The sequence below is a fragment of the Lissotriton vulgaris genome, chromosome 3_1 (assembly GCF_964263255.1).
Source record: "Lissotriton vulgaris chromosome 3_1, aLisVul1.2, whole genome shotgun sequence".
NCBI lineage: Eukaryota > Metazoa > Chordata > Amphibia > Caudata > Salamandridae > Lissotriton > Lissotriton vulgaris.
Genome location: NC_141689.1, coordinates 1,119,985,773 through 1,120,011,150, shown reverse-complemented (window position 1 = coordinate 1,120,011,150; position 25,378 = coordinate 1,119,985,773). Strand labels below are relative to the sequence as shown.

Genomic DNA, 25,378 nt, shown 5'->3' with positions numbered 1-25,378 from the left:
GGACACACTGGCCACGTAAAATTTCTATTTCCTCACTTGACAATTAGGAAAAAACGGGAATAGAACCCCTTCCCTCTCTGAGACCTTGGTACCACTTCTACCGCACCCTTCTGAATCAGAAGGCGAACCTGATGAAAGAGTTCTTTGAGGTGCAGGGGTGGAGGCCAGGAAGGTGGCGACGGAGGAGGTATCTCAATGAATTCCAATGCATGGCCTTTGTCTACAATGTCGAGCACCCAACTCTCCGTGGTGATGGAGGACCATTGAGAACCAAACAGAGAGATTCGACCTCCAATTTGCAGAGTTAAAGGCAAGTCATTTTCGTTTGTTGGAAGTTCCCCTGTAAGTGAACTTTCCTCTACAGGTCTTGGCAGGCTGTTGAAGAAAAGATTGTTGACGGTTTCCGGTGAAACGCTGGTTGCTTTGGTTGTAGGAGCGATATTGATTGCTTCCTCCTCGAAAATTGGAATTAGTGCCTCGTCCTCGAGCACCCCGAAAGGGCTGTTTCTTAAATTGAAGCGTACCTAAGGCACGTGCAGTGTCCGTGTCCTTCTTTATAGATGTCAATGCTTCATCAATGTGCGCTCTGAAGAGTGATTCGCCATCATAAGGCATATCAAGAGTTCTTGCTTGAACCTCCTGACGGAAAGAGGTTGAGCGCAACCAACCTTGCTGACGTAAGACGGCCGCTCCAGCGAGTTGTCGAAAGCCAGTGCAGGCCACATCCACTGCACAATCAATCAATTCCTCGGATGATCTTTCACCTTCCTGAAGAAGCTGTTGCGCTTCTGCCTTAGAAGTATCCGGAAGTAACGCTACATAGGCGGACATATCTGCCTAAACTTGACGGTCATATCGACCCAAAATGGCCATAGCATTAGCCACTCGCACAGTAGTGGAAGACATTGATGAAAATTTGCGACCTATAGCATCAAGGCATCGGCCCTCACGGTCTGGGGGAGCCGTGATAGTAGATGCAGGATTCAGCGATCCTCTCTGAGCTGTCTGCGTAATGACAGAATCAGGCTTCAGCTGGCCCGTAAGGCATGCCAGAGATCCCACCGGCGCCATATATTTCTTCTCTAACCTCGGCAATTGTGCCGGTAAAGAGTTTGGGGTCTTCATGAGTTTCACCCCTTCAGCCCAGATGAAATCTAATATTGGAAAAGTATGAATCTGTTTAAATGGTTGGTTCTTAAAATCATATAAGAAACAATCCTCCTCTCTTTGGACTTGTGGCAACTTGAATCGTTGTGCTGCTCTGTCCACAAATTGATGGAAGCCTGCAATATCCACCGGAGGAGAATCCCCTGGCATCACCTGAGATGGGGATGGTGTCTGTGTCCGATAGTCATCCCACTCCGCCATCTGATCATCACCATCCACATCTGTAACTTCACCATCCTCTCGCTCAGGAGGGTTCTCGTCATCATCATCAGGATACAAAGTTGCGTGAACCTGAATTGAAGTGTGCCTCTGACTGGTAGCAGGCAGTGAAGGTTCTGGAGGAGTTGTAGACGGCTCCGTAATCGGGGTCAAAATAGATGGAACAGTAGCCACTTGAAATCATTGAGAATGGCAACATCCCAGCTGGCATTTGAGTCTGAAACTCATCATGATGGCCGTACTGTTCCTCCTCATCATTACTGAAGTCCTGACACTTTATTATTAACTCTTATGGACTTTGAGCCTCTTGAAAAGCTTCATGCTCCTGCCCTTCAGACACCTGATCTGAGTCCGTAGCGAACAAAGGATAAGGTGGAAGAGCCATTTCAGATTTGCTGGAAGACAGCGGCAATAAGGGTAAAGAAGCAAATGAAGACGGTGTCACTGTGACTATATCTTGAAAATTTGACGTCAACGACAATCCTTCCGTCGACGGAGCTTTCGTAGGCATAGACGGTGCAATGGTCCTTGCGGTCTTCTTACTTGAAATCGCCATTGAAACCGTCGTCAATGAAGACATCATCGATGGGGACATCGTCGACAGCAGTGGAGCCGTCGACAGAACCTTCATTGACGTCGATGACGACGAAGTCTTCTGTTTTATCTTCTTCGTCTTCTTCGTCGACGGGAAAACCGTCGACGGGACAGTCGTCGACGGAGCAGTCGCCAACGGGACAGCTGTCGACGGAACAGGCGATGACGTAACACTCGTCGACGGTTTTCAAAGAAAAGCAAAGGTGTCCCCACAGAATGGACAAAGTGAAGGTGTGTCCGATATTAATGAGTATTCCCTGGGGTGAACCTATTTTCTAAAAGGCAGCATGCCATCAATTGGGCGGGAAAGGCAAAGGTACAGGCGTTGCGTTCAACTTCTAAGAATATGCTCAAACTGGACAACAACAAGTTATTCTGAAATACTGCTGTGTTTGATAAATACCAAAATTGAAATTAAAAAAAGAGATAATCCCCACACTATATGTTTGGTAAAACTCTGTTAGAATTTATTCCGATACAAAACATTTTTCATTTCTTCATTATCAAAATATTTAAAAACACATGTTATACATTTTATTAAAAATTTCATTTAAAAACACAAAGAAATCAAACAAGTTGACGCGGCGTTTCGGTATTCTGCTAGTACACCTTCTTCAGGACTGATTCTTGTTCCAGATAGAGTTATTATCTCTACTGGACAATGTTGTTTCTCATAGAACTCCTAAGGGCTTCGGAATGATGGACCTGTCCCAGGGTTCTGTGTTCAATTTGTAAGATTGTGATGTCACTTTCCAGGTAGAGAAATATTATCAACGTTCTTTTATGTCGTCATGAGTCTATCTTTCTCGTTCCCATCAAGTGTTTCTGTCTTTATGGCATAGATTTGCTGAGTATTGGACTGCCAGGAGGAGCCACCGTTTAATTAGTCGTGATTGCCGCCAGTTTACCTATTAAATCTAGGTGACGGATATAACTTCTTAGACACTATCTTCCAAAGCGGTCCGTTCTCAATTCGGTCCGCTGCGATCGGTGTGTTCCGAAACACGGAACACACCGATCGCAGGAATTACGGACTGACTGCCGGGAAGGAAAGAGCAGGGAGGCCGACCTAAAGACCGCTGAACGGACCGAGTTGAGAACGGACCGCTTTGGAAGACAGTGTCTAAGAAGTTATATATGTAAATGTTTACAAATGTGAGTGTTCTTAGGAAGCTATGCTAGTTGCAGCTTCCAAGGACTACTCCTAGGGTTCTTTGTGCTTTACTAAGAAGTCATGAATTTGTTTCAACCATATGAGTAATTCTACAAGACCTAGGGCCATATGTATCAAGCAAATTCGCATGCGAATTTCGGCCTTTGCGAATGCGAATTTGCTAAATGGTATCTATAAAGCAAAATCTGGTGCAAAACAAGGAATGACAAAATTTGCGATTCCTTATTTTGCAATTGCATTTAAAGAATCGCAAATGTTGCGATTCCTTAAATGCAATGTATGAAGCAAAAAGAAATTCCAAAATGTCCTTAAGGAATTGAAAATGACCACGAACTTCTAGTTGTGAATTCCTTAAAAAATGCAAATTTTTGCATTTTTCAAAGTGCCATGTGGCGCACATACATGCCCTTAGGGCATGTATATGCGCCACATTTGCACCCATGCATATTTCAGGGGGGCAACAATGTGTCCTTTGGACACCCCTGCACCCTTGAAATTATTCTCAATTTGCGATTAGCAAATTCTGAATCACAAATTGAGAATAACTTCCCATTCATTGCTATGGGCCTCCTGGCCCATAGAAATGAATGGGAAAGTATTCCTTAATTGCGAATCGCAATTTGCTAATCGCAATTAAGGAATTTTAAGAAATCGCAAAAAAAATGCAAATTTGTACATAGATACATATTTGCGATTCTCAAATAGCGATTTCATAAAAATCGCTATTTGAGAATCGCAAATCAGATTGATGATACATATGGCACCAATTGTCTAAGTTTCACAACAGGCTCTTTGTCAATAGGACCCATGGTGATCAAATCAACTCTGAAAATTAGAATTGCCTTTCCTCTGTATTTACCTCTTAGATTTGGATCTACCAACAGTACCTGCACTTCAACATCTCTGTAATACCAGGCAAAAAGTGAACATCAGGGGCTGCATTATACGTGCGATGAATGAGCTGCCCTCAGGGCAGCCGCAAACTCACACTAATCTCAGGGCAGCACATTCATGTGAAAAACGGGGCGGCTGCTTTGAAACCGCTCCTTGTTTTCAGAGGGCAGGCGGCAACCTGCCTGCACTTTTAAAAGGGATTAGAGATCCCTTGCAGCTGGGTGCAGTCAGTGACTGCACCCACCTGCAAGGGGATGTCTGGGGGGTCCATAGGAACCCCTTTACCGGCTCCAGAGGGCTGCTCTCAGATGGTGCACTGTCAGTGCGGCTCCTGAGAGCTTCTTTGCCTCTGCACGCGTCCGTAATACGATGCTGGTGCACAGGCAAAGGGATCCCCTCATTTGCATGGGGAACCCCCCATACAAATGAGGGAATGCCACCTGAAGATAGCGCTGGCATTTTATGTGCACCAGAGCTATTAACATTACAGAAGGGGCCACTCAAGCGTCTGCGTCTGTGGGAAGTTCTGTAGTACTAAAGTCCTCCGATTGCGCGCAAAGTAGGCGCAAACGCCTGTCGTGCTCCTGAAGCACTTTGTGTAATACGGTCCCTGATAGGAAAACAGGCAATGACAGGGGCAATTATACAACCTTCATCAAACAGTAGCTAAGACCAGTGAAGATAAAGATATTTCCATGGCCACACCCACCATGGAATTGAGAAATCAAATTAAAAACAAACACATTAATTCTGCCACCATGTATACATCCTAATACCTGAAGAATCTAAATGGTACCTATTAGATGAAAGTATTTAGAGCTGTAAGGATTTTAGAGTGCTCAGCTATTTCAGTTATTTGTAGATGCCGTTCACGTTTTCCTTTCAGTACGGGGTTTTTAGTAAGAGAACTGAATTGCTTGTGAAAATATTATTATTGAATCATCAGACTAACTGAGAGGTGTTGGTGCCTATACCTGTGGTGGGTTCTCTATCGAAAACCCATATTAACCCATATTCATAGTGTTACCCTTGTTATGGAAAGACAGACATTCAGGGCCATATTTACGAAAGTCATGCATTGCCCTTGTGTCAAAGAAGGTGCCTCAAATGAGATTTACTATGCCACGCAGAGCCACCTTGGATGGCTCTAAGTGGCATAGTATATCTGGAATAACGCAGAGCAAGTCACTGCGTTGGTGGACCATTGGTGTTCTAATGCATCCAACCATGGATTTTGGTGCATTTCCAGGTTTACTACCAGTAGTAAAACAATAGTAAACCTGGGAATGTGCCTAAAATGTACTCCTTCTACAGGGAGGTGCAATCAGGAGAAATAACTTTATTTTTTCTCATTTGTTCCTTTTTCTACATATGCTGCATTCTGCTGTACGCATAGAAATTGAAAAAAGCCTCTAAGGATGTTTTATTGTGAAGGAAGGTGCCCATTCTTGCACAAAAACAATTCTGCCTGCAATGCAGGCACACTGGTACCATAGTGCTAGAGTGCCTGCATAACCGCTAGGGCAGGGAGAGAGCAGGAATATGCCATATCTTAGTAAATATGGCACATTCCTGCCCTCTCCATGTGACGCAGTGCAGCAAGTTGCCTTGCTGCCTTGCGCTGCATCACATCTTCATAAATCTGCCCCTCAGTTGTTTGAATTGCAGCACATAAAATATTTTTCAGCACCGACTGTCCCTGACTTTTTCCTATTCTTACTTGTCTTTCCTGCCTCACGGGCAGTGCACTGACAGCCTCCTTCGCACTCCCCCTTGCCAGTACCCAATACTATTACCCGCTTTACCAAAACTCTTTCTCCTAGGCCTATCTTCATAATTGTAGGATATTGTTCTTCTATTATTAATTAATAGCATTAAAAAATATTTAGTGCCCGGAAAATTGGGCCCCACAGAATTTTTTAAAAAGTGTGGCAGTCTTCCACAACTCCAAATTACTTGAAAATGCCAGTGACACTTCCTCCTGTGTTCAGCCTCTTCCCTGACTTATCATTTGTGATTCTATTATATTTGAGGCATGATTGCTGAATTAATTGATGAATTGTTTCCATTGTGTTAACCTATTATTATTTCTGGTGTATTCAGGTCTCAGTGACCATTGTTATAATTCCCATACCTTCACTATCCCATCACCACCCTTCCCTGTCCTACCCTTTAGGGGCATTATATGTGATTTACTATGTATCTATTTTATGAATGATTTTTTACGATACACGTTGTGATTAAAAACAATGTTAGTATAATTTTTTTTTTGTATTTAGTCAAGTGATTTGACTGTCGAGTTATTTGTTCTACTATCTGGGACCACTTTGTATGTATCAGTGACTCGGTGTGAGCAAAAAGTATGCCTATTTGTTATGGCGGATACTGCTCAAATAAAAGACAAAATCTCAACAATTCAATCTTTTCCTACTCCAGATATTTTTACTATGTGAAGGGCTGTGAAAATTTGCTCTGTAAACTTCAGCAAATCAATGAGTTTTGACACTTACTCGAGGAAGTGGGCCCGGAGCTCAGATCCGAATCCTGAGGCGGCTGTGTGGCTTTGGAATAGTCAATGAACATTGTTGTTGGCTCAGTCTGAATCCCAATTTTTGTAGGGTCTGTAAAAGATAAAGACTTGCATTGAGTTTAGACAGATAATCCACATTCAAAGGATATGATTTAACTATTTCCATATGTTAAGGCATGGTTTACCGTACAGGGAAAATCTATTTCTGCATTACAAATCATTAAAAAAAATAGAAAAACGGGTTTGTTTTCAAGTTTAGCTAATCCTTGAATTCATCCATGTTTCCATTGTGCCCAATGTACTTACCCGAAGAGAAAAAAATTCCGTTTCTATTACTATTAGAAATATGGACTTAAGAAGTATATACCGTGAACGTCTCGGCAATGTATGTTTCTAGAATCACTTTAATATAAGCAGGCCTGGCGTGGCTGAAAGGTAATTATTAAGGAGGCATCATTTCTCCTTAACAACCAAGTTCATTTTGTAATATTATTTTGCCGGCGACAGTTTCCTTTTTTATACTGACCTCCCAATAAACAAAACTACTGAGTAAGTGACTGTCAGGGGAGCATAGAACAGTCGAGTTCAGCAACAAGTAGGGAACGGATGAGTGAATACATGGGTCTATGGCACGCCTTCATGTGTGACTGAAAGTGTGTGTTTGTGTGGGTGTGTTTATGGGGTGTGCGTGTGTGCACTTTTGAGTATGTTTGGCGACATTAAGTCTATGAAAACCTAAAACGACTCGAACACATCAAGTATATTCGAACTACTAATGGTCCTGGAAAGGCGACTTTATTTCCTTAATGCAAGCAAAAAACTGTTACCAATAAACTGAAGAAAAGGCAATGGGCTTTGCGTACAAAACCACAGGACTTCATCAATGCAGACATATATCTTACACAGGGGCGGCTGGGCTCATGGTGGCTCTGGGCAGGGAGGGCCCGGAAGAGGGGGTCCGGGCGGGGCAGAGAGCAGAAGCCAGTGAGGAGGGGGGGGGTCAAGGTATTTGGAAGTGGAACAGAGCCGAAGGCCGCCAAATCCCTGCCAGGGGCCGCCACGCAAATATGTATCCATCCTCAGAAGATTATTATATTAAGGATATATATTGGTGTGGTGGCCCCTAGGGTTTGGTGGCCCTGTTCAGGTGCACAGCTTGCACATGCCTAAGGCCGCCCCTGTCTTACACGTCCATTGAATTCCAAGGCCCATTGTTTTATTTGTGCTGAAAGAGAACAGTTGCTTACCAAGATTAGGTAGTTGGAATAGCATAACCAGTCAAACAGTAGTTGTCAGAAGCAGTTTTCTGAGGTGCATTAAAGAACAAACAATTGTGATTAAAAATGTAAATCCCTCTCGTATTGAAATTCCCATTAAAAAAGAGAAGAGTTCGGATGTCTAAATCCTAACCAATATCTCCAAATAGTTGCATTTTTCGAGGCAAAACATTGTTTCAAAATGATTACTAGAGAGACTAAATGGGCTGACACTGGGAAACTATCCATTAAAAATACATCCTTTTATAATCTTTAGTGCGAAAACGCATTCAGACACCAAATTATGCACTTAGACACTATTGGTCGCATTTAGAATACGGCAGACATGGGGAAAATAGTGTTCTGTCCAGCGCTTTATGAATGATTTGATGTCAATGGCATATCCGGCACAGTTTGTCAGATGTCCCACTACACCAAACTCTAAAAAAACTCCTAATGCCTTCCTTGAAACAGACATTTTAATTTCGAGTGCATTCTGTTTACAAATCTGAACCTACACTGCGTCTACACAGTATTTGGATCTTTTAGCAGTCATATTTTTCAGGGCCGACATTTGCCTCTTTTGTGTGTACCTATGATTTTTTTGAGCCTGCGCGCTCATTTTTCTGAGCCAACACTGCAGTTTTTAGCGGTCATCCATTTTTTAGCCTACCTCCTTCACAGCATCTCTATATTTATGCCTATATCTCATTTTAAGGCAGCACGTTCTGAGCATGCTTATTCCACACTTTATGAGTTTCCACTCGTCTGGAGCAAATGCCCCTATTTTCTGAGCCTGTCTCCCTGCCCCTGCCCTTGTACTAAGTAAGCATCCTATTTATTTTGACCTGCGCCTTTAATTTCTTGAGTCTGCTGTGATATGAATCAGAGTCTGCATCCCTGTGTTTTGGTCATGTATCCGATAATGTATTCTCTTCCGTTTTTCTATGGTTCTAGTTCTCTTTTTCTAAGGCTGCATCTATTTTTGTAAGCTTGTAAATCTATTTAGGAACTTACATCCAGATGTTTAATGCATGTGTGTGAGAAGTTGGCCTGGCATATGCTGTCCACTATTCTAGTATGCACTTTGCACCAGTCTAAACGACCCTTATTGATGGTAGGTTTAAAGACAACCTATATAGAAAGCTATCTTAGTGGTCTTGAAGGAATGTAAAGCAGCTTGTTTTACCAGTCTATATTCTCACCACTGGGGCCACCCGAAAACGTCCAAGGTTGTGACACAGGGGATCCATGTGGGGAAGCGTGCAGTGTCTAAACACAGCCGCGAATCACTATTAACTTCTTTGGGGAAAGTCGTGGTTGGAATTTTAAAGATTAAGGACACTTAGAAGAGGACTTGGAGCAAACCCAATTTGAACTAGGCAGTCACAGTAGCACCAGAGTACTCAAGTTACCTCACCAAGGGAAGCCGGGTGCATAGGTGTCTTTTGGTGTCGGCTTTCGTCGTCGATTTCAATGGCGATCTGCTGCAAAGTTCTGCTGGCGACCAAGTCGAAAGTGTTCCGGTGGATCCAAGGGTGGATCGGAGATCTGAAGAACCTGAAAGCAGAGGTGATAGAGCCTGGGTCACTAGCCAGTGACCAGGAAGGCGATGAGCAGATGCCCACCGATGTCGGGTGATTTCAGGTGAAGAAGGTGAAGTTTGACTCTTCAGCCACGAGAACCAGGAGGTGTCGACGACAACCAGGAGCTGGATTTGTGCTGTCCCGCAAAGGATGTCGAGTGCTGCAGTGTCGGTATCTGGATTGGACCCAACAAGCCTTGGCAACAGCAACCCACGCAGAAAGCAAAGATTGGCTTCAGTACAGACCAGAAAGGTCTGATGGACTCACCACTTGATGGGGAGTTAGGGCACATGTGGAGCAATCAGGATAGCCCAAGAAACGGAAGAGTTACCTTCGTGGGGACGCACCAGTCGATGGACAAGGGATCGTGAAAGAGCCTCAAGTGGAAATGCTAGAAGCAGGCCCACAGAACACTCATGGAGTGTAGGCCCACAATCTTCAGTGCAAATGGTGCTCGGGATTTGGACTACAAGTAGCCCAATGCACAACTTCCATAAAGTTTGGAAAGTTGATGCACTTGCAAATGTGCACTGTGCCCAGGAGTTCTGGTTCCATGGCACTTGTGAGGGCTGTGGGTCTAAGCTTTGCTGGGATCTCGTGTCGGCCTCTGAGAAGTCAGGAAGTCCATGTCCTGAGTCACAAATCTGTTGGGATCTGGCAGAAGCCTTGGAAATGCAGACTGGCAAGATGCTTCTTTGGTTCCTGTTTGTACAGGGGAGTCACTCCTTGACCCCAAGGGAGTTTCTTCTGTCTTCTAATCGTGTAGAATGTCGAAGTTCCAGGATATATTTTGCAGTGTTTCATCCAAGTGTAATCTGAAGTCCTAAGGACTGGGGTCCCATACTTATACTAAGTTAGGGGGTTGGACATACTCTGGGGACCCACCTATGGGAGGGTCTGGGAAGAGGGGTGGTTACACCCATCCCCTTTGTCCAGTTTTGCGCCAGAGCAGGGGCTGAGTGCCCCTGCAACTGGTTTGAACTGGGGTATGCACAGGGACACCAAGTGTGCCCCCAGCACTGTCTGAAAAGCATTCTCTGAATGCACCCACCCAGCCCCAATACACTAAAGCCTGTCTGGGAGGTGGTTACACCTCCCTGTGACAGGACACCTATTGCCCAGGCCTCCCCTGCCAGAGTTTGATCCAGCAGCAGCAGGTCAGACCCGTGTCTGTGGCATCCATTTTGTGATGCCAGGGCTCTTATAAACTATTACCGGTTAGACCAGTGTGTACATGTCTCTCCCTCTAGAAGGGTGGAATTTTACCCCCGCCGCAGGACTGGCAGGGGAGGAGGGGAGGATTCCAAAGTGTTTGACACCAAACACGACATTTTTCCATGTAGCCATTCCAATGTTAGCATTTACTGCGAGGTTATAATGCACTTAAGAGTATATGGTCTTGCTGTATCACAGAACAGCCTCAGAGAAAAGATTCCGAAAGCTGCAGAGGGGTCCTACTCATGCATGGGCACCCTATCACACAAAACCAAGCACTCTGCCTTCAGGATTGATAAGGATTGCCATAGGAGTGACTTATAGGTTTATATGCGTCAGTGATTAAAGGTAGATATAGGTAAACTATGTCTTAGTAAGGGGTGCATGCACCACCTTACCCAGGCTGTAGTAGCAGACCTGTGGTGCCATTTAGGAAGGCTTCCCAGGGGTGGCATAATACATGCTATAGTCCCTGGTGGGCCTCTGGAGTACCTATGCCCTTTGTACCTAAGGTACAATATTCTAGGGACTCACAAGGGTAACCCAGTAACCAATCTGGAGTGCACGTAAAGTACATGCAATCAATTTAGAGAGGAAGCACCTAGGCTGGGGTCCTGAATAGCAGGGCCCCAGCCAGACTAAAGTTGAAAAACAGTTAAACACCAGCAAAAAGTGGGGGTAACCATAGTAAGCAGCTCCTACTCTCCTACAATGTGCCCCCGTTTCTCTGCACCAACACCACAATTTCCTAACCCGAAACCCCATTTTCTGAGCATGTTTGGATTTGCACAAGTTTTCTTCTGAATTCTGGTATGCATAACCCTGCACCAGTTTCCTTGAACCTGCATACTGTTTTTTCTTCTTTTCTGTATCTCAGTATGTCAGCCATCGAATAGGTTATGATAGGCCTACACCCATGCTTTTGTCCTTTGTATCTGCAACAACAGAGTCAGGCAAAGCATCACAGGCCTGACTCCAACGAGGCAAAGTGGAGGGTTTCGCCCCAGAACATTGCATTTGTGACTAGTAATTTGGCTGATTATAGCATTGTGGCATCTGTGATCTGACCCATACCCTTCACTGCCTCTGCTTCTCCGTGCTAGGACCATGGGAGTTATAGGCATCTTCTTGCCAGGTATCTGAAAAGCACTGATCCTTGCAGTGCCACCAGACCCAGATTCAGACACTGCCCATATCCACAGCAGCAGCACCAATGGGAGCAACAGTGAACTTTAGTAAGGGCGTGTGAAGTGTTTGCTGCTCTTGGGCTGCAACAAGGAGAAGAGGCGGTGCTGCTGACCCAAAACTACGCAGGGTACGTTAGCCAAGCAAAACCATTACCCACTGTTTGTGCCTGGAGACCCATCACCAAACCCACCATGGATTACTTTCAGGAGAAAAAGCAGCAGAGCAAGCAGCTTATGGGACTTGATCCACTGGAGTGTGTGTGGGACCCCTTATCATTCTTAGACCTAGAGTAGGATAGGCAGCACTTGAAAAAAGCGCTGAGTAGGACACCAACTGGGTCATCTACAGCAACTACGAGGTGGATAGAGAGTGTGACCCAGATCAGTGGGCTTGTGTCCACTGCTTTTATCAAGTTCTAGAGCCCAAGGCAACAGCTCCCTAAATTCTGGGGTTTGGTGTTTCAGTTTTCATACTGATAGTATGTAAACTCCAGAATCCTAGGGGCAAAGTTGTGGTGGAAGACGCCGGACTTTCTAAAGGTGTCACATAGTAGCATCTCTGCTCCAGCAGGGCTCGAGCAGGACACATGTTTATTTGTTGTTTGTGCTTACAAAGTGTGGTCGCCACAGAGAACCAAAGTAGAGAGAATCTTGCACGTGACCAGCAGCAGCAGTAGTAGCAGTAGCAGCGGTAGAGGCGGCGGTGGTGAAGCGGTGGTGAAGCGGAGCAGTGGCGGAGTTGCGGGAAGCCGGCAGAGCCTAGAGTACCGGAAAATTGAGAATTGCATCGCTTGGCGTGAATCCGTACGTTCCCTTGCCGCCATCAGAATACTGTGAGCCTTTAGTCATCAGCGTTGGGCCAAACGAGTGCTCTACGGGGGCACGACCTTCAGCGCTGGTGCTGGTGCGGCATCCAATTGAGCTCTGTGCAGGACATTAGTGTGATCGAGCACACAGGCGCCAATACCAGCAGGTAGGCTCTGCGTGTGGACACTATACACAATGCATGCACTACGGAGAGACTGCAAGCCATAGGGCCGCGGTGCATTGTGGGACATTGAGCGATAGTATCATAGTGCCTCAGGTGTTACGGGCGTTGCGGTGACCGCGTGTGCTCTGTGAGGGCTCTGAGAGTGCTGCAGTGTCCTGTGTGCCGTCCCGTGTGCCGTGAGTACTCGATAATTGCCGCAGGAGCCGCAAATGGATAGTGAGCAGACTTTTTTTACGAGAGAGAACGATCTCACCCAGACCTCACTGTGACCTGATTACAGCCAGTGGGTGCTAGAGAGACTCCCTGTAACCCCTCGAATCTCTGTGCCTGAGCCTGAGCCTGAGCCTCGGCGCAGCTGTGAGTAAAGGCGCCGGGTGCCGGGTGTCGGATGCTGGGAGCCGGGGGCCTGGAACAGTGAGGCGAGGAGTGTCTCTCGAGACTAGGAAACCTCTGAATGAGAACTTTTGAGAAGAAGGCCACTAGAGGATTTGGGGGCACTGGTGTGGAATTTTAGTTTACGAGCTGAACATCATCTGCGCCAGCTTGTCACCCACGTACAACGTGCACGACAGCCATTTTAGGTATCATGGTCTCCCTGTCCACGATCGATCGCCAGCGCGCTCCTCTGACCCTGCAAGCATCCTCCGCGCACCCTGGCTCCCCCTCCCTCCCTCACATGAGCATAACCCTTCTCCTCCTGCATGACCCTGTCCTTGGGAGTCATGCCCGCGCCTGACCAGTACATCCTCTCCTTCCATGAATACCCCTCTGTTGATAAACCATCCCTCCGCGCTTGATTGTCCACGCGGCATGAATACCCCTCCTTTGATGACCCCTTCCCTCGAGTCCGACTGTCCACACAGGTCCGAGGCCATCGCCTAAGCCGGGAGATACCGTTTATTGCCCCTTATTGTATGAAGTCACTCCTCTTCAAAGGACCCACTATTGATCAGGGCCTCCCCACCCCCGGGGATATGATCAGGCGCACACATCCTAAGAATCGGCAGAACACTCAGCTGCGTGATGACCCCCTCCTCTTATCAGCAGGTTGAGGACCTCTATTGTGGGGGTGGGATTGACACGAGGATTACGGGGATGCCTTTTTCCTTACTTCACAATGTCTTGATTGTAATAAAGAAAGGTCACATGCCATAAACCGGTGTATAAGAGGCCAGGCCTCAGAGAGGCTGTTAGAGCACCTCGAGACGATACCTAGTTGTCTGATCTGATGTGTTCTGCTCCGTCGGAATAAAAACTCTGTTTCCTGCCTTCTGGTCTCCGGCGCCTGCCTCATTTGCTTGGTAATTTGAATGGTACAAAGGCGGTTAGCGCCGGGCAAATCTTGAAAAAGGTCATCGCCCTACCCTTTTTCCACAATTGGCGTCCCAAAGCGTGGGGCCCATCAGCGACACGTGGATCCAGTGGGAGAGGTCCCGACGACAGAGTGAACGACTGCAACGATCGGGAGAGCTCGTGTCCGATAGACCCTCGTCTGACAGCCGATCATCCGACCTTCACTAGTTCCGAACAGACCTCTCTCGAGTGATCTACGGTCCTGACTGGGAACCATCAGGAGTGCCACGAACATCACGAAGAATAGAGGACGATCGGGCGCTGGATTCGGAAGACAGGAAACCGTCCATGCGGTCCGGGTAAGGTCGTGTAAACACGACAAATTGAGAAATGATTGTTTGATTTGGATAATACTAGTATTACGCTTTGTTGATCCCTCTGGAGATTCACCGTCTGCAAACGGAGAAACAACAGGCTCTCTCTTTGCAAACAGTGAAGGATAGGTAACGCAGACTTTTGTCCCCATTGTAATCCGTCGTGCCTATCTTCCTCCCCCACTGTTTTCCTGAACTGTCGTTCGTGGATTGTTGTCTGGAGATTCTCTGTCTGCAAACAGGGAAGAACAAGGTCTCTCTTTGCAGGTAGAGAACGAGTGGGTAACGCAAAAACTTAACACCTCGTACCCACTTGTTCTCCCCATTGATTGTTTGATTGACCGTACATTAAGTGTTCGGTATTGGTTCTTTTGAGGTATTCACGGCCTACAAACAACGGAGAATAGAAATATTCTGTCTAGTCTTTGTCCGCCGTGATAAGATAGGTAGTGCAGACCTTTGTCCCCGTTGTAATCCATCATGCCTATCTTCTCCCCACTGATTGGTAGCCTGTTCAGCCCGGACCGCTTATTAGAGATGAACCATCCAGCTCCGCTGGAGGGCACCCCTAATAAGGACATGTTCACTAAGCATGGACTAGTCGCTATAGCTTATACTAAGCTATGGCATAAATATACAAAGAAGAACCCCGAAAGTCAGTGGCCACTGATAGGTTCCTTTGATGATCATAAAATAAAAACACTGGAAATAGCGCTCCAGAAAAATAAGACTACGCCCACTATGTTCGATAGTATCGGCATGTGGCGCAAAGAAACGGAACAACGAAGAAAAAGAGAGGAAGCAAAAGTAGGGAAAGAATTACGAAAGGCAGCCCACCTAGCCGCTAAGCAACTAGAAGAAGAAATAAAAGAAAGAAAGGAAGCTACACAAAACCAAGAATCAGGGTCGACAGGTCAATGTCCTGTTAGGACCCCCTCTGCGCTCTACCCTGAATTGCCCTCCAAACAGCGGGCGAACGATGAGTTACTGCTAGGTCCCCCAATCATCTACATGCCCCCTCCATATGCCCCCTGCCAACAACACCTGCAGGCCCTGAGTGCGAACGAGAACAACCTTAGCGCTAGTGCACCAGCCCTCACGGCCTCCGCACCAGCCACATTAGCAGCACCACTAGATGACCCCGAGGTTAGCAAGCACCCACCAGCCAGACCAAACAGGTTGAGCAAAGATGAGCGGGATGGGATTGACAAAATAGCAAAGACACTAGTAGAACGAAGGGAAAGCGAAGAATATACAATGAACATGTATAATTCGCATGCCGACAGCCACAGACGGCATTTCATTTTGCGATTCAGCTACCACACCCTGAACGCATATGAGGATAGGTATCAAAGTAAGTGCCCCGCTAAACTGACAACACTGTATAGGAAGATTGATGTCGGAGATGGGACTGAATGTGAGGCAACGGAGCTCTTCAGGCAGACGCTTGAGGTCTTCCGCCACCTCACGGAACAAAAACCAGAAGCCAAGGTTACAGTCCCTGAAATGACCTCAGTAGAAGTAGCCAACACTATGATGCCCATCAGAGAAGCGGCCCCTTACTGGATTCCGCCACGTGGTCTGGGAACAAACGATGATATTAATCACGCAGATGCAAAAGGGAGGGTTGTGCACAATTGGGTTTACCAACCATGGGACCGACAAGATATCCTAACCTTTAAACAAACTCTGCCCGATTTAAGAAAGAACCCGACAGCATTCTATACCGAATTAGGCACAGCCTTGGGTTCGACGATAATGACTTTAGCGGACATTGACTTGTTTTTCGGGTTATGCCTGCCAGCTGACGTGTGGAAGCAAATCCGGAAGGCTGACCACACAGATCTGTTTGGACATACCTGGGACCAACTCAGTGAACTAGATAGACAGCGAGAGCCTGGAAGGAAACCAGTAAAGGACATATTAGAACTCCCAGACAAATTAGTACAGAAGTTAAAGACACTGATCCCAGAGAAAAAGGTAGATTGGTCGATAGTCACGGCCTGTCGTCAGAAACCCCAGTAAGATGTGTCAGAATACTTCTCCCGATTCGAGACAGTGTTCTCCGACTACAGTGGCCAAGACATGACCACCGCAACCGGACAACACCTGTTTGTACAAAATTATGTAAAGGGCCTATCACAAGAGGTCTCCCAAAAACTGCAAACGAGTGAGAGTAGTTGGGGGGCCTCCAAACCTGCAGCTATCCTTCAGATGGCTCAGTATTACGAGCACCAGAAGAATGAGAGTGATAGGGCATCCGAGAAAAAGAAGAAAGATTTGAAAGAAAGGGTGATGATAGCTCAGATACAAGGTATAACGGTTGGACGGGAACTCCACAGGGGGAACTACCAATCGACCGTCCCTAGAAATCCACCTCCTAAAGATCACACCCCAACACCCCACACTGGACGTAGAGACATTAGCGATGACCAATGTGCCTTCTGCAAAGGATTCGGCCATTGGAAATCCCAGTGTCCGGTCCTGCTAGAGATTAACAGAAATAGGGACCCCAAGGATGTGGCGGGTGGACTGAGAAATAAGGGACAGGGACGAGGGCACACAAACGACACCAACAATGACAGATCAGGGAGATCGAACACATTTGACCCTCCCCGACAGAACCAGTATCAACTATCCGACGGTGAGAATGCCCCGGATTTTGCATAGGACTGCCAGGGGCAAGGGAGGGATCCAGTCGAGCTCTGTGTTGACCAGCAAGGTCCTTATGTCACTGCTAAGGTCCTGGGTACAGAGTCTCCATTTTTGGTAGACACTGGGGCGACACGTAGTGTGTTATCGAAACGACTGATTCCAAGGGCACCCTTGTCTGGCTCACACATTACATTGATAGGTTTCGATGGGACGCCCTCCACTAACCCCCTGTCCGTGCCTATCACCTTTGACCTAGAAAGCAACACCACTGACACAACATTTCTGCTCTCCTCCAACTCCCCTGACGCCATTATGGGCATTGACTTACTGAAACATTTTCGAGCTACCATTAGGTGTTCCCCAGATGGAATCCGAGTCATCCTGTACGACAACCCAGGCATGCCCAAATCCTGCCCTGCACGACACATGTGCCCCATAACTGACGCTGACCTGTCCTTGCTTGATACCCTGCCTCCGTACCTATGGGCCAAAAATGACTCTGATGTGGGACGAATGATGATTGACCCTATTCATATAACTGTAAGACAGGACGCTATGCTCCTGAAACTCCCGCAGTATCGGATATCGCCCGAGGGTGAGAAGGCACTGGTAGCGATCATTCAATCTCTGGTAGATGCAGGAGTGGTTGAAGAAGTGGTTAGCAATGTCTGCAACAGCCCAATCCTGCCTATTGTTAAGAAGCAAGGCGAAGGAGATGAGAAAGCGTACCGCTTCATCATCGACCTGCGAGAGATCAACAAAGTGGTTGTACCCCAATACCCCGTAGTCTCAGATATCACCACCATTCTGACCCTCATCCCGTCCACTGCCACCACCTTCACTGTTATCGACCTCAAGAATGCGTTTTTCTCTATCCCCATCCATCCAGACAGCCGTTATCTCTTTGGCTTCACCTTAAAATCCCGCTCGTACCGATTTTGTAGAGCTCCCCAGGGGTACACTGAAAGTCCCAGTATTTACAGCCAGGCCCTCAAAAGACAGCTGGACGCCGTCCAGCTACCGGATGGAGTGGTGTTGATCCAATATGTCGATGATATCCTTTTGGCGGCCGACACCACCCCACTTGCGATCACAGCCACTGTTCAACTCCTACACTTTCTCGCAGAAAATGGCCATAAAGTTTCCAAAAAGAAATTGCAGTTCTGCCAGCCACAAGTGACATACCTAGGCCATCTCCTGTCCAAAGACGGGAGGAAACTCACACCCGACCGAATCCAAACCATCCTAGACACCCCCGTCCCAAAAACACAAAAGCAAGTCCGCTCTTTGGTTGGCCTTACCTCTTTTTGCAGACAGTGGTTACCTAATTTCAGCCTCATTGTAAAACCCCTACTTGCCTTGTTGACCAAAGATGCCCCCTTCCCTCTCCCTTGGACCCCTGAGTGTCAAGCATCCTTTAAGGAATTACGGGATGCCCTCTGTTCAGCACCCATCCTAGGAACCCCGGATTACTCCAAACCCTTCTCCCTCTTCACCCACGAAAGGGAGGGGTGTGCATTGTCTGTCCTGACTCAGTCTATTGGTCCTAAGCAGCGCCCTTGTGCCTACTTCTCCGCCACTCTTGATCCTGTAGCCAGAGCTTTACCTGCCTGCCTTCGAGCAGTAGCTGCCGCTGCTGTCTCTATCCGTCAGAGTGAGAGAATCGTACTTTCAAACTCCCTCACCGTGTTAGTACCCCATGCTGTCGACACCCTTCTGAACCAAACCAAGACTCAACATTTGACTAGCGCACGACTGACTGGGTACGAATTGACGCTACTTGCACCCCATATCACACTAAAGAGATGCACGACTTTGAATCCTGCCACATTGTTGCCCCTGCCTGAAAATGACCCCGACGTTCCTCCCATACACGACTGTGTGACCCTCACTGACGAACAAACTAGGAGTAGAGTTGACCTCCGAGACACTGCTTTCACAGACCCCGATGGAGAACTATGGGTAGACGGCTCATGCATCAAGCTCCGAGATGGTACCACTTCAGCTGCCTATGCAGTCACGACAGCCCGAACAGTAGTTAAGACAGCCCGCATCACGCAACGGTCTGCCCAGGCAGCGGAGCTGATAGCCCTCACACGAGCATGCATATATAGCCACAGGAACCACCGCGAACGTATACACAGACAGCCAGTATGCCTTCGGGGTGGTTCACCATTTTGGGCTCCTGTGGAGGGAAAGGGGATTCTTGACGTCCCACGGCACCCCCATCCTTCACGGAGATCTGGTTTTGCCCTGATTGAAGCGGTTCTCCTCCCCAAACGGCTAGCAGTGATCAAATGCCAGGCACACAAGAAGGTGACAGACTTAGTCGGACAAGGGAATGCACTGGCCGACATCACTGCACGAACAACAGCTGAGAATAGGACGGTGACGCGCATATATGTGACCAGGTCGCAAGCAGAGAAATGGACTGACGCAAGGGAAATGATTAAAGACATCCAGTCGGCCAGCACCCCTCACGAACTGACTAAGTGGGCAGGGGTGGGTTTGAAGGATGATGAGGGCTGCTGGCGAACAAAAGATGCAAACAAATGGTTGCTGCCTGACTCATACCTGATCCCCATACTGACGATGGCCCATTCCCCCGCACACATAGGATCTGCACCCATGATCGAACTCATTTCCAAAGTCTGGCACAACGACAAAATCCCCGACTCAGCCAGACGCCTAGTCCAGCAGTGCCTTATCTGTTTGCAACACAACCCTGGGAAAGGAACTGTGGTACCCCGGGGAGGGTTTGGGACCCCCAATCACCCCTTTGAGGTCCTCCAGATGGATTACATCCAGCTGGAGAGATGTCAGGGCTTGAAGTATGTACTAGTCATTGTATGTGCCTTCAGCAAATGGGTAGAGGCCTATCCAACCCGTGACAACACTGCCATGACTACTGCCAAAGTACTACTGAAAGAATTCTTTCCTCGCTATGGCCTTTGTCGAATTTTATGGAGCGACAATGGCCCCCACTTCATAGCTGAGGTTATCCAACTAATCTTAAAAGGGTTGGGGGTGAAGCAAAGGTTTCATGCAGTCTTCCACCCCCAATCCGCCGGCTTGGTGGAACGACATAATGCCACATTGAAGCTGAAACTGTCAAAAATAGTGGCCACCACTGGACTTAAATGGCCAGATGCCCTCCCACTGGCCTTGCTATCAATGCGCTCCACTCCCACCAAACACCATTTGACCCCCTACGAGGTTGTATTCGGGCGACCGATGAACCTCTGGACTGCTCCCAAACCGACCTCCATTCATGACGTCCCGGACGTCCTACTATCTGACTATTTGTGCAAGTTAACTAAAACATTGTCTGTCATTCATCAACAGGTGCAGCAGGCCATCCCCGATGCTTCCAGGGGCCCCGGCCACGACATCCAACCGGGAGATTTCGTTCTAATACGACACTTCCAACGGACCAAGAGTCTGGAACCCCGGTGGACGGGCCCCTGGCAAGTGCTGATCACCACCCGGACGGCGCTTCGAGTGGAGGGGAAGAGGCACTGGCTGCACGCACACCACTGTCGGAAGGTCTCCGCGACCCTGGCCACGACAGAAAACGTCAACACCCAAGAAGAGCTCCTGAACAAAGATCGACCAACATTGAACTGTTATCCCGATACTGAGGCACTTGAACTTGCAAAATTCTCTGATCCCACTGTGCCAACCAGAGAAGGGTATTTCCTGCGTCAAAAGGAGGGAGCTTCGGCTAAGTAGGCCACGGACTAAGTTGAATCTCAGTACGGTGACCTAAAACACAACCAAGGGTTACCGGGAGAGAAGCTAAACGAAGTCTGTGGCTCTGCCCGCTACCGAGCACCTTGAAGATGATGGAAGCGCCAGATGAGAAGATGATGGAAGCAACAGGAAATACCCACTATAGGAACCCAAGGACTGACAATCTGCACAAATCAAAGACAATCGCCTTTTTTATTGTCTTCCTCTTTTGCCTCCTCCTCATGACCTCCTTCTGGATCCTGGAGGAAAGAGCAACGGATCTTCAAGCATTGCTGCCCACTGCGCAACCGACCCCCACGAAAGAGCATCACCTGATCTCCCTGTCGCCACAGCTCCGAGAAAGGCGTAGGGAATTCTGGAACAATTCCTTCGTGCAACTGTTGCACCAACACAACCTTGCTGCAAATGCCACGAACTGTTGGATCTGCGGGTTGCTCCCGCACGCCACTGGACACTCCATCCCTTTCATCCCTTCTCCTTTCTCCGTTCACGGCTCCTGCCTCGCCTGGTTGATCCTCATGCAAGAGAGCCACAAGGATAATGCCACTTCCAGCCAGACAGTGTCGCACTTCTATTCTGGGTTTTGGCTGAACAAAACCGGAAAGACCTCTGCTCCCCTGTGTCCTGCGCTCACGGGCACCACCTTCCTTAAAGACATTCCAGCCAAAGAACGTGTCGAAGTACAGGTGCTCCACAATCCAGCTAGATCCACCTTCTCTCATCTGCGAAAACAAACTACCGCCACTCTGACTGTGGCTCTGTCTGTTATCAATGTCACAGGTCTCGTGTGTCTCGAAGGCCAGGGAACACAGCTGGTGGGTCACAGTTCCTGCCGAATCACCAGAACATTGGACTCAGTTGATCCCCCTTCCTTTGTTGCTTCTCCAAATATGTACTTTGTTTGTGGCACAAAAGCTTACACCTGGCTCCCGAAAGGCTGGAAGGGCACCTGCTACATCGCCTTCGTTCTCCCTCCCACATATGTCGCCCCTGCTAACCATCACCGGCAGAGGCGCGCAAAAGACATTGAACAAGCCGACTCCACTGGAGCACAGTTCCTGGATGCAGCAAAGGGACTTGTTCCTCTGTGGGGCCCAATGGCCAACAGCCGCGCTATCCGACACCTGACCCAGGCAGTAGAAACAACGATCAACATCACGGCTGGCATCCTCGCTAACAACACGGCGGAGCTTCAGGCGGTCCGCCTTGTGACCCTTCAAAACCGCCTTGTTCTAGATGTTGTTCTAGCCGATCGAGGAGGAGCATGCCGCATCATCGGATCTAGCTGTTGCACCTACGTGCCAGATAACTCGCCCTCAGTATACAAAGCAATTGAACACCTCCACAGACTTTCCTCTGAGGTTCACCAAGAACGAGAAGGATGGTCGCTTGGGAGCTGGTTTTGGGACACTTTGAAGGACTGGGGTTGGAGGTTGTTTTCCTTCGTACTGATACCTGTTGTGATATTATGTGGGTGTTGTTTAGGTATTCAATGTCTGCCATCTTTGTGCAGCTTCGTTTCTAACACTATGTGCCCAAAGACTTTGGACTTCCGAACTGAGCACATGAGTCCCCTCTATGAAGTAGAAATACGTGGCCTTATGGGGATAAATCCGAACTGACAAGTTGGCGAGACATGTTAAAAGGGAGGACTGTGGAATTTTAGTTTACGAGCTGAACATCATCTGCGCCAGCTTGTCACCCACGTACAACGTGCACGACAGACATTTTAGGTATCATGGTCTCCCTGTCCACGATCGATCGCCAGCGCGCTCCTCTGACCCTGCAAGCATCCACCGCGCACCCTGGCTCCCCCTCCCTCCCTCACATGAGCATAACCCTTCTCCTCCTGCATGACCCTGTCCTTGGGAGTCATGCCCGCGCCTGACCAGCACATCCTCTCCTTCCATGAATACCCCTCTGTTGATAAACCATCCCTCCGCGCTTGATTGTCCACGCGGCATGAATACCCCTCCTTTGATGACCCCTTCCCTCGAGTCCGACTGTCCACACAGGTCCGAGGCCATCGCCTAAGCCGGGAGATACCGTTTATTGCCCCTTATTGTATGAAGTCACTCCTCTTCAAAGGACCCACTATTGATCAGGGCCTCCCCACCCCCGGGGATATGATCAGGCGCACACATCCTAAGAATCGGCAGAACACTCAGCTGCGTGATGACCCCCTCCTCTTATCAGCAGGTTGAGGACCTCTATTGTGGGGGTGGGATTGACACGAGGATTACGGGGATGCCTTTTTCCTTACTTCACAATGTCTTGATTGTAATAAAGAAAGGTCACATGCCATAAACCGGTGTATAAGAGGCCAGGCCTCAGAGAGGCTGTTAGAGCACCTCGAGACGATACCTAGTTGTCTGATCTGATGTGTTCTGCTCCGTCGGAATAAAAACTCCTGTTTCCTGCCTTCTGGTCTCCGGCGCCTGCCTCATTTGCTTGGTAATTTGAATGGTACAAAGGCGGTTAGCGCCGGGCAAATCTTGAAAAAGGTCATCGCCCTACCCTTTTTCCACACTGGGACTCAAGCTGGTGTCAGTGGTGGCTAAGGAGAGCAGAGGTGGCGCTGTGGAGCACACGAGCACACAAGCATACGAGCAAGCAGGCGAGGAGGACGAGGAGGGGACGCCGATTGCAGTGCCCGGCCTGGCCACACTCCATTGCCCCGTAGCTTGTTGCTGGAGCACTGCTCTGCTCAGTGTCCCGGTCCCGGCCCGAACACAGCGGGAGTAAAACGTCTGCTGCGGCTGCGACTGGAGCCGCGAGTGTTTACCGGTCGCTGGTTGCTGATTGCAGGTGTTAGCCGCGGGTGTTAGCCAACTGAAGTCTTAACCTAAGTGAAGTCCTAACTGAAGCTGGAGCCATAAAATTACCCTGGATGCAACAACAGAGGTACCAAAATTTTAAAAACTAATTAATCAAAGAGAGCCAATTAATGTGCGTGAAAATGTTGCTTTAAGAAACCGAGCCAGAGAGCCAGGGAGCAGGAACGGGGAGCTATTTCCTGGTGTTGCATGAACGGCGCACCTGTGTGCTAGCACCTTGGATCCTTACCTCTTTCACTGTGTCAATCTGAACTCGGCAAGAGTCTCTATCTTAATTCTGGCTCTAAAGTAGTAGACAACAGGAGACCATATCAACCATATAGGTGGCTAAGATCTCTCAAATATTATTCGGCCAGAACAAATAGTACAGCTAAAATTACAACTAAAACAACTTAGTAATACTACACTGCCATGGCCTATAAAAAACTAAGGTCGAGAACCATTTTTATGAAAAGGATGGGAACGGAAGAAGCCATTAGAAAGAGCTCTGGCAAGACGGCAAGAACCGGAAAGTCTACAGTAACTCCTGGAATTCAAAAGTACTTTACTAAACTAACCTCAGATGAGCAGGGACAAGTCCAAAAAGATCAGATAGCTAAAGAAAAAAAGGGAATAAAGAGGTAGGAAAGGATGAAATACATCTAATTCAAATCCAAAACCAAAGGACACCTGAAGTTCCTCTGAAAAGTATCTCTATCATATCGCAAGAGCTAAATGCAATTTCTATTACAGTGGATTCAATAAAACCGGATTCATCCAAATTACAACAATCCCAAGAATATAACATTACATGGCCAGATATTAACACCAAAGACTTAATATACCACACAGGAACGCAAAAGGAAAACCAGAACATACAGAATAGTACCCCGCAAAAATCATCAGTCCTAGAGGGATTCCTCGAAAAATCACCAGACCTCTCTTTCTTCAAAAGTATAGATCTCCATAAAGATCATACCCCAATATCCAAATCCTTGTTTACATTGCAAAGTATTCTGGAAGCAGTTCTAACTCATCTAGGTAACATATTGGAAAATTCTGACCAAACACTTGATACCCAAATAGGAATACTAAAATTCCTAGTGGAGAAAAGGAAGGAAGAGCAATCAAAGTCAGCAGCAACAACAGGAGTCTGTGGCAAATGTAAAGGGGAATACTCTTATAACTTAAAAGTTAAAACAACAAAAACATCTCCTTCTCAAACAAAGGAAATTGAAACCCAAACCGGAAAGAGTTCAATTATGGATCCCAAGGGTAAACAGGATTCTAACCCTATTTACTCTCTTAGAAACCTTTTTAAGGAGGAAACCAAACCAGTGTCTCCCCAACAGCCCGTAGTTTATTATCCAATCTTCACAAAAAGAAAATTTGACCCCACCTTGAACAGCCCTGTAACATCCAACCTCAAATCAACCGCTGAGATTGCGCTGTCAAATAACGATTCCCAGGCCTTAAAAAGCGCTAACAACAAAAGAAATCAAAAGCTGATTAAATCAAAAAGGAGAAAGGCGCAAAGAAGAATTAAGAAAAAGAAAGCCCGTCAAATAAGAATACCGACCAACTCGCCCCCTTTACTGGAAACAGAAGAAAGCTCAGAAATACCACAGACCAAGAAGACAAAGGAGCAGAATTTGCCGGAAAAAACTCAAGGAG

At 47.5% G+C, this 25,378-nt stretch overlaps 1 protein-coding gene across 3 annotated transcripts in view; it reads right to left on the bottom strand.

Annotated features, from left to right (window-relative positions):
* The window catches only part of EMCN (endomucin), an 871,751-nt gene that overhangs the window by 202,145 nt on the left and 644,228 nt on the right, over window positions 1–25,378 (bottom strand). For all 3 annotated transcript variants that reach the window (XM_086963130.1, XM_086963129.1, XM_086963131.1), the window contains one exon: window positions 6,559–6,669. In XM_086963130.1, the coding sequence (XP_086819256.1) occupies window positions 6,559–6,669 (111 nt within the window). The remainder of the gene's footprint in view (window positions 1–6,558; window positions 6,670–25,378) is intronic.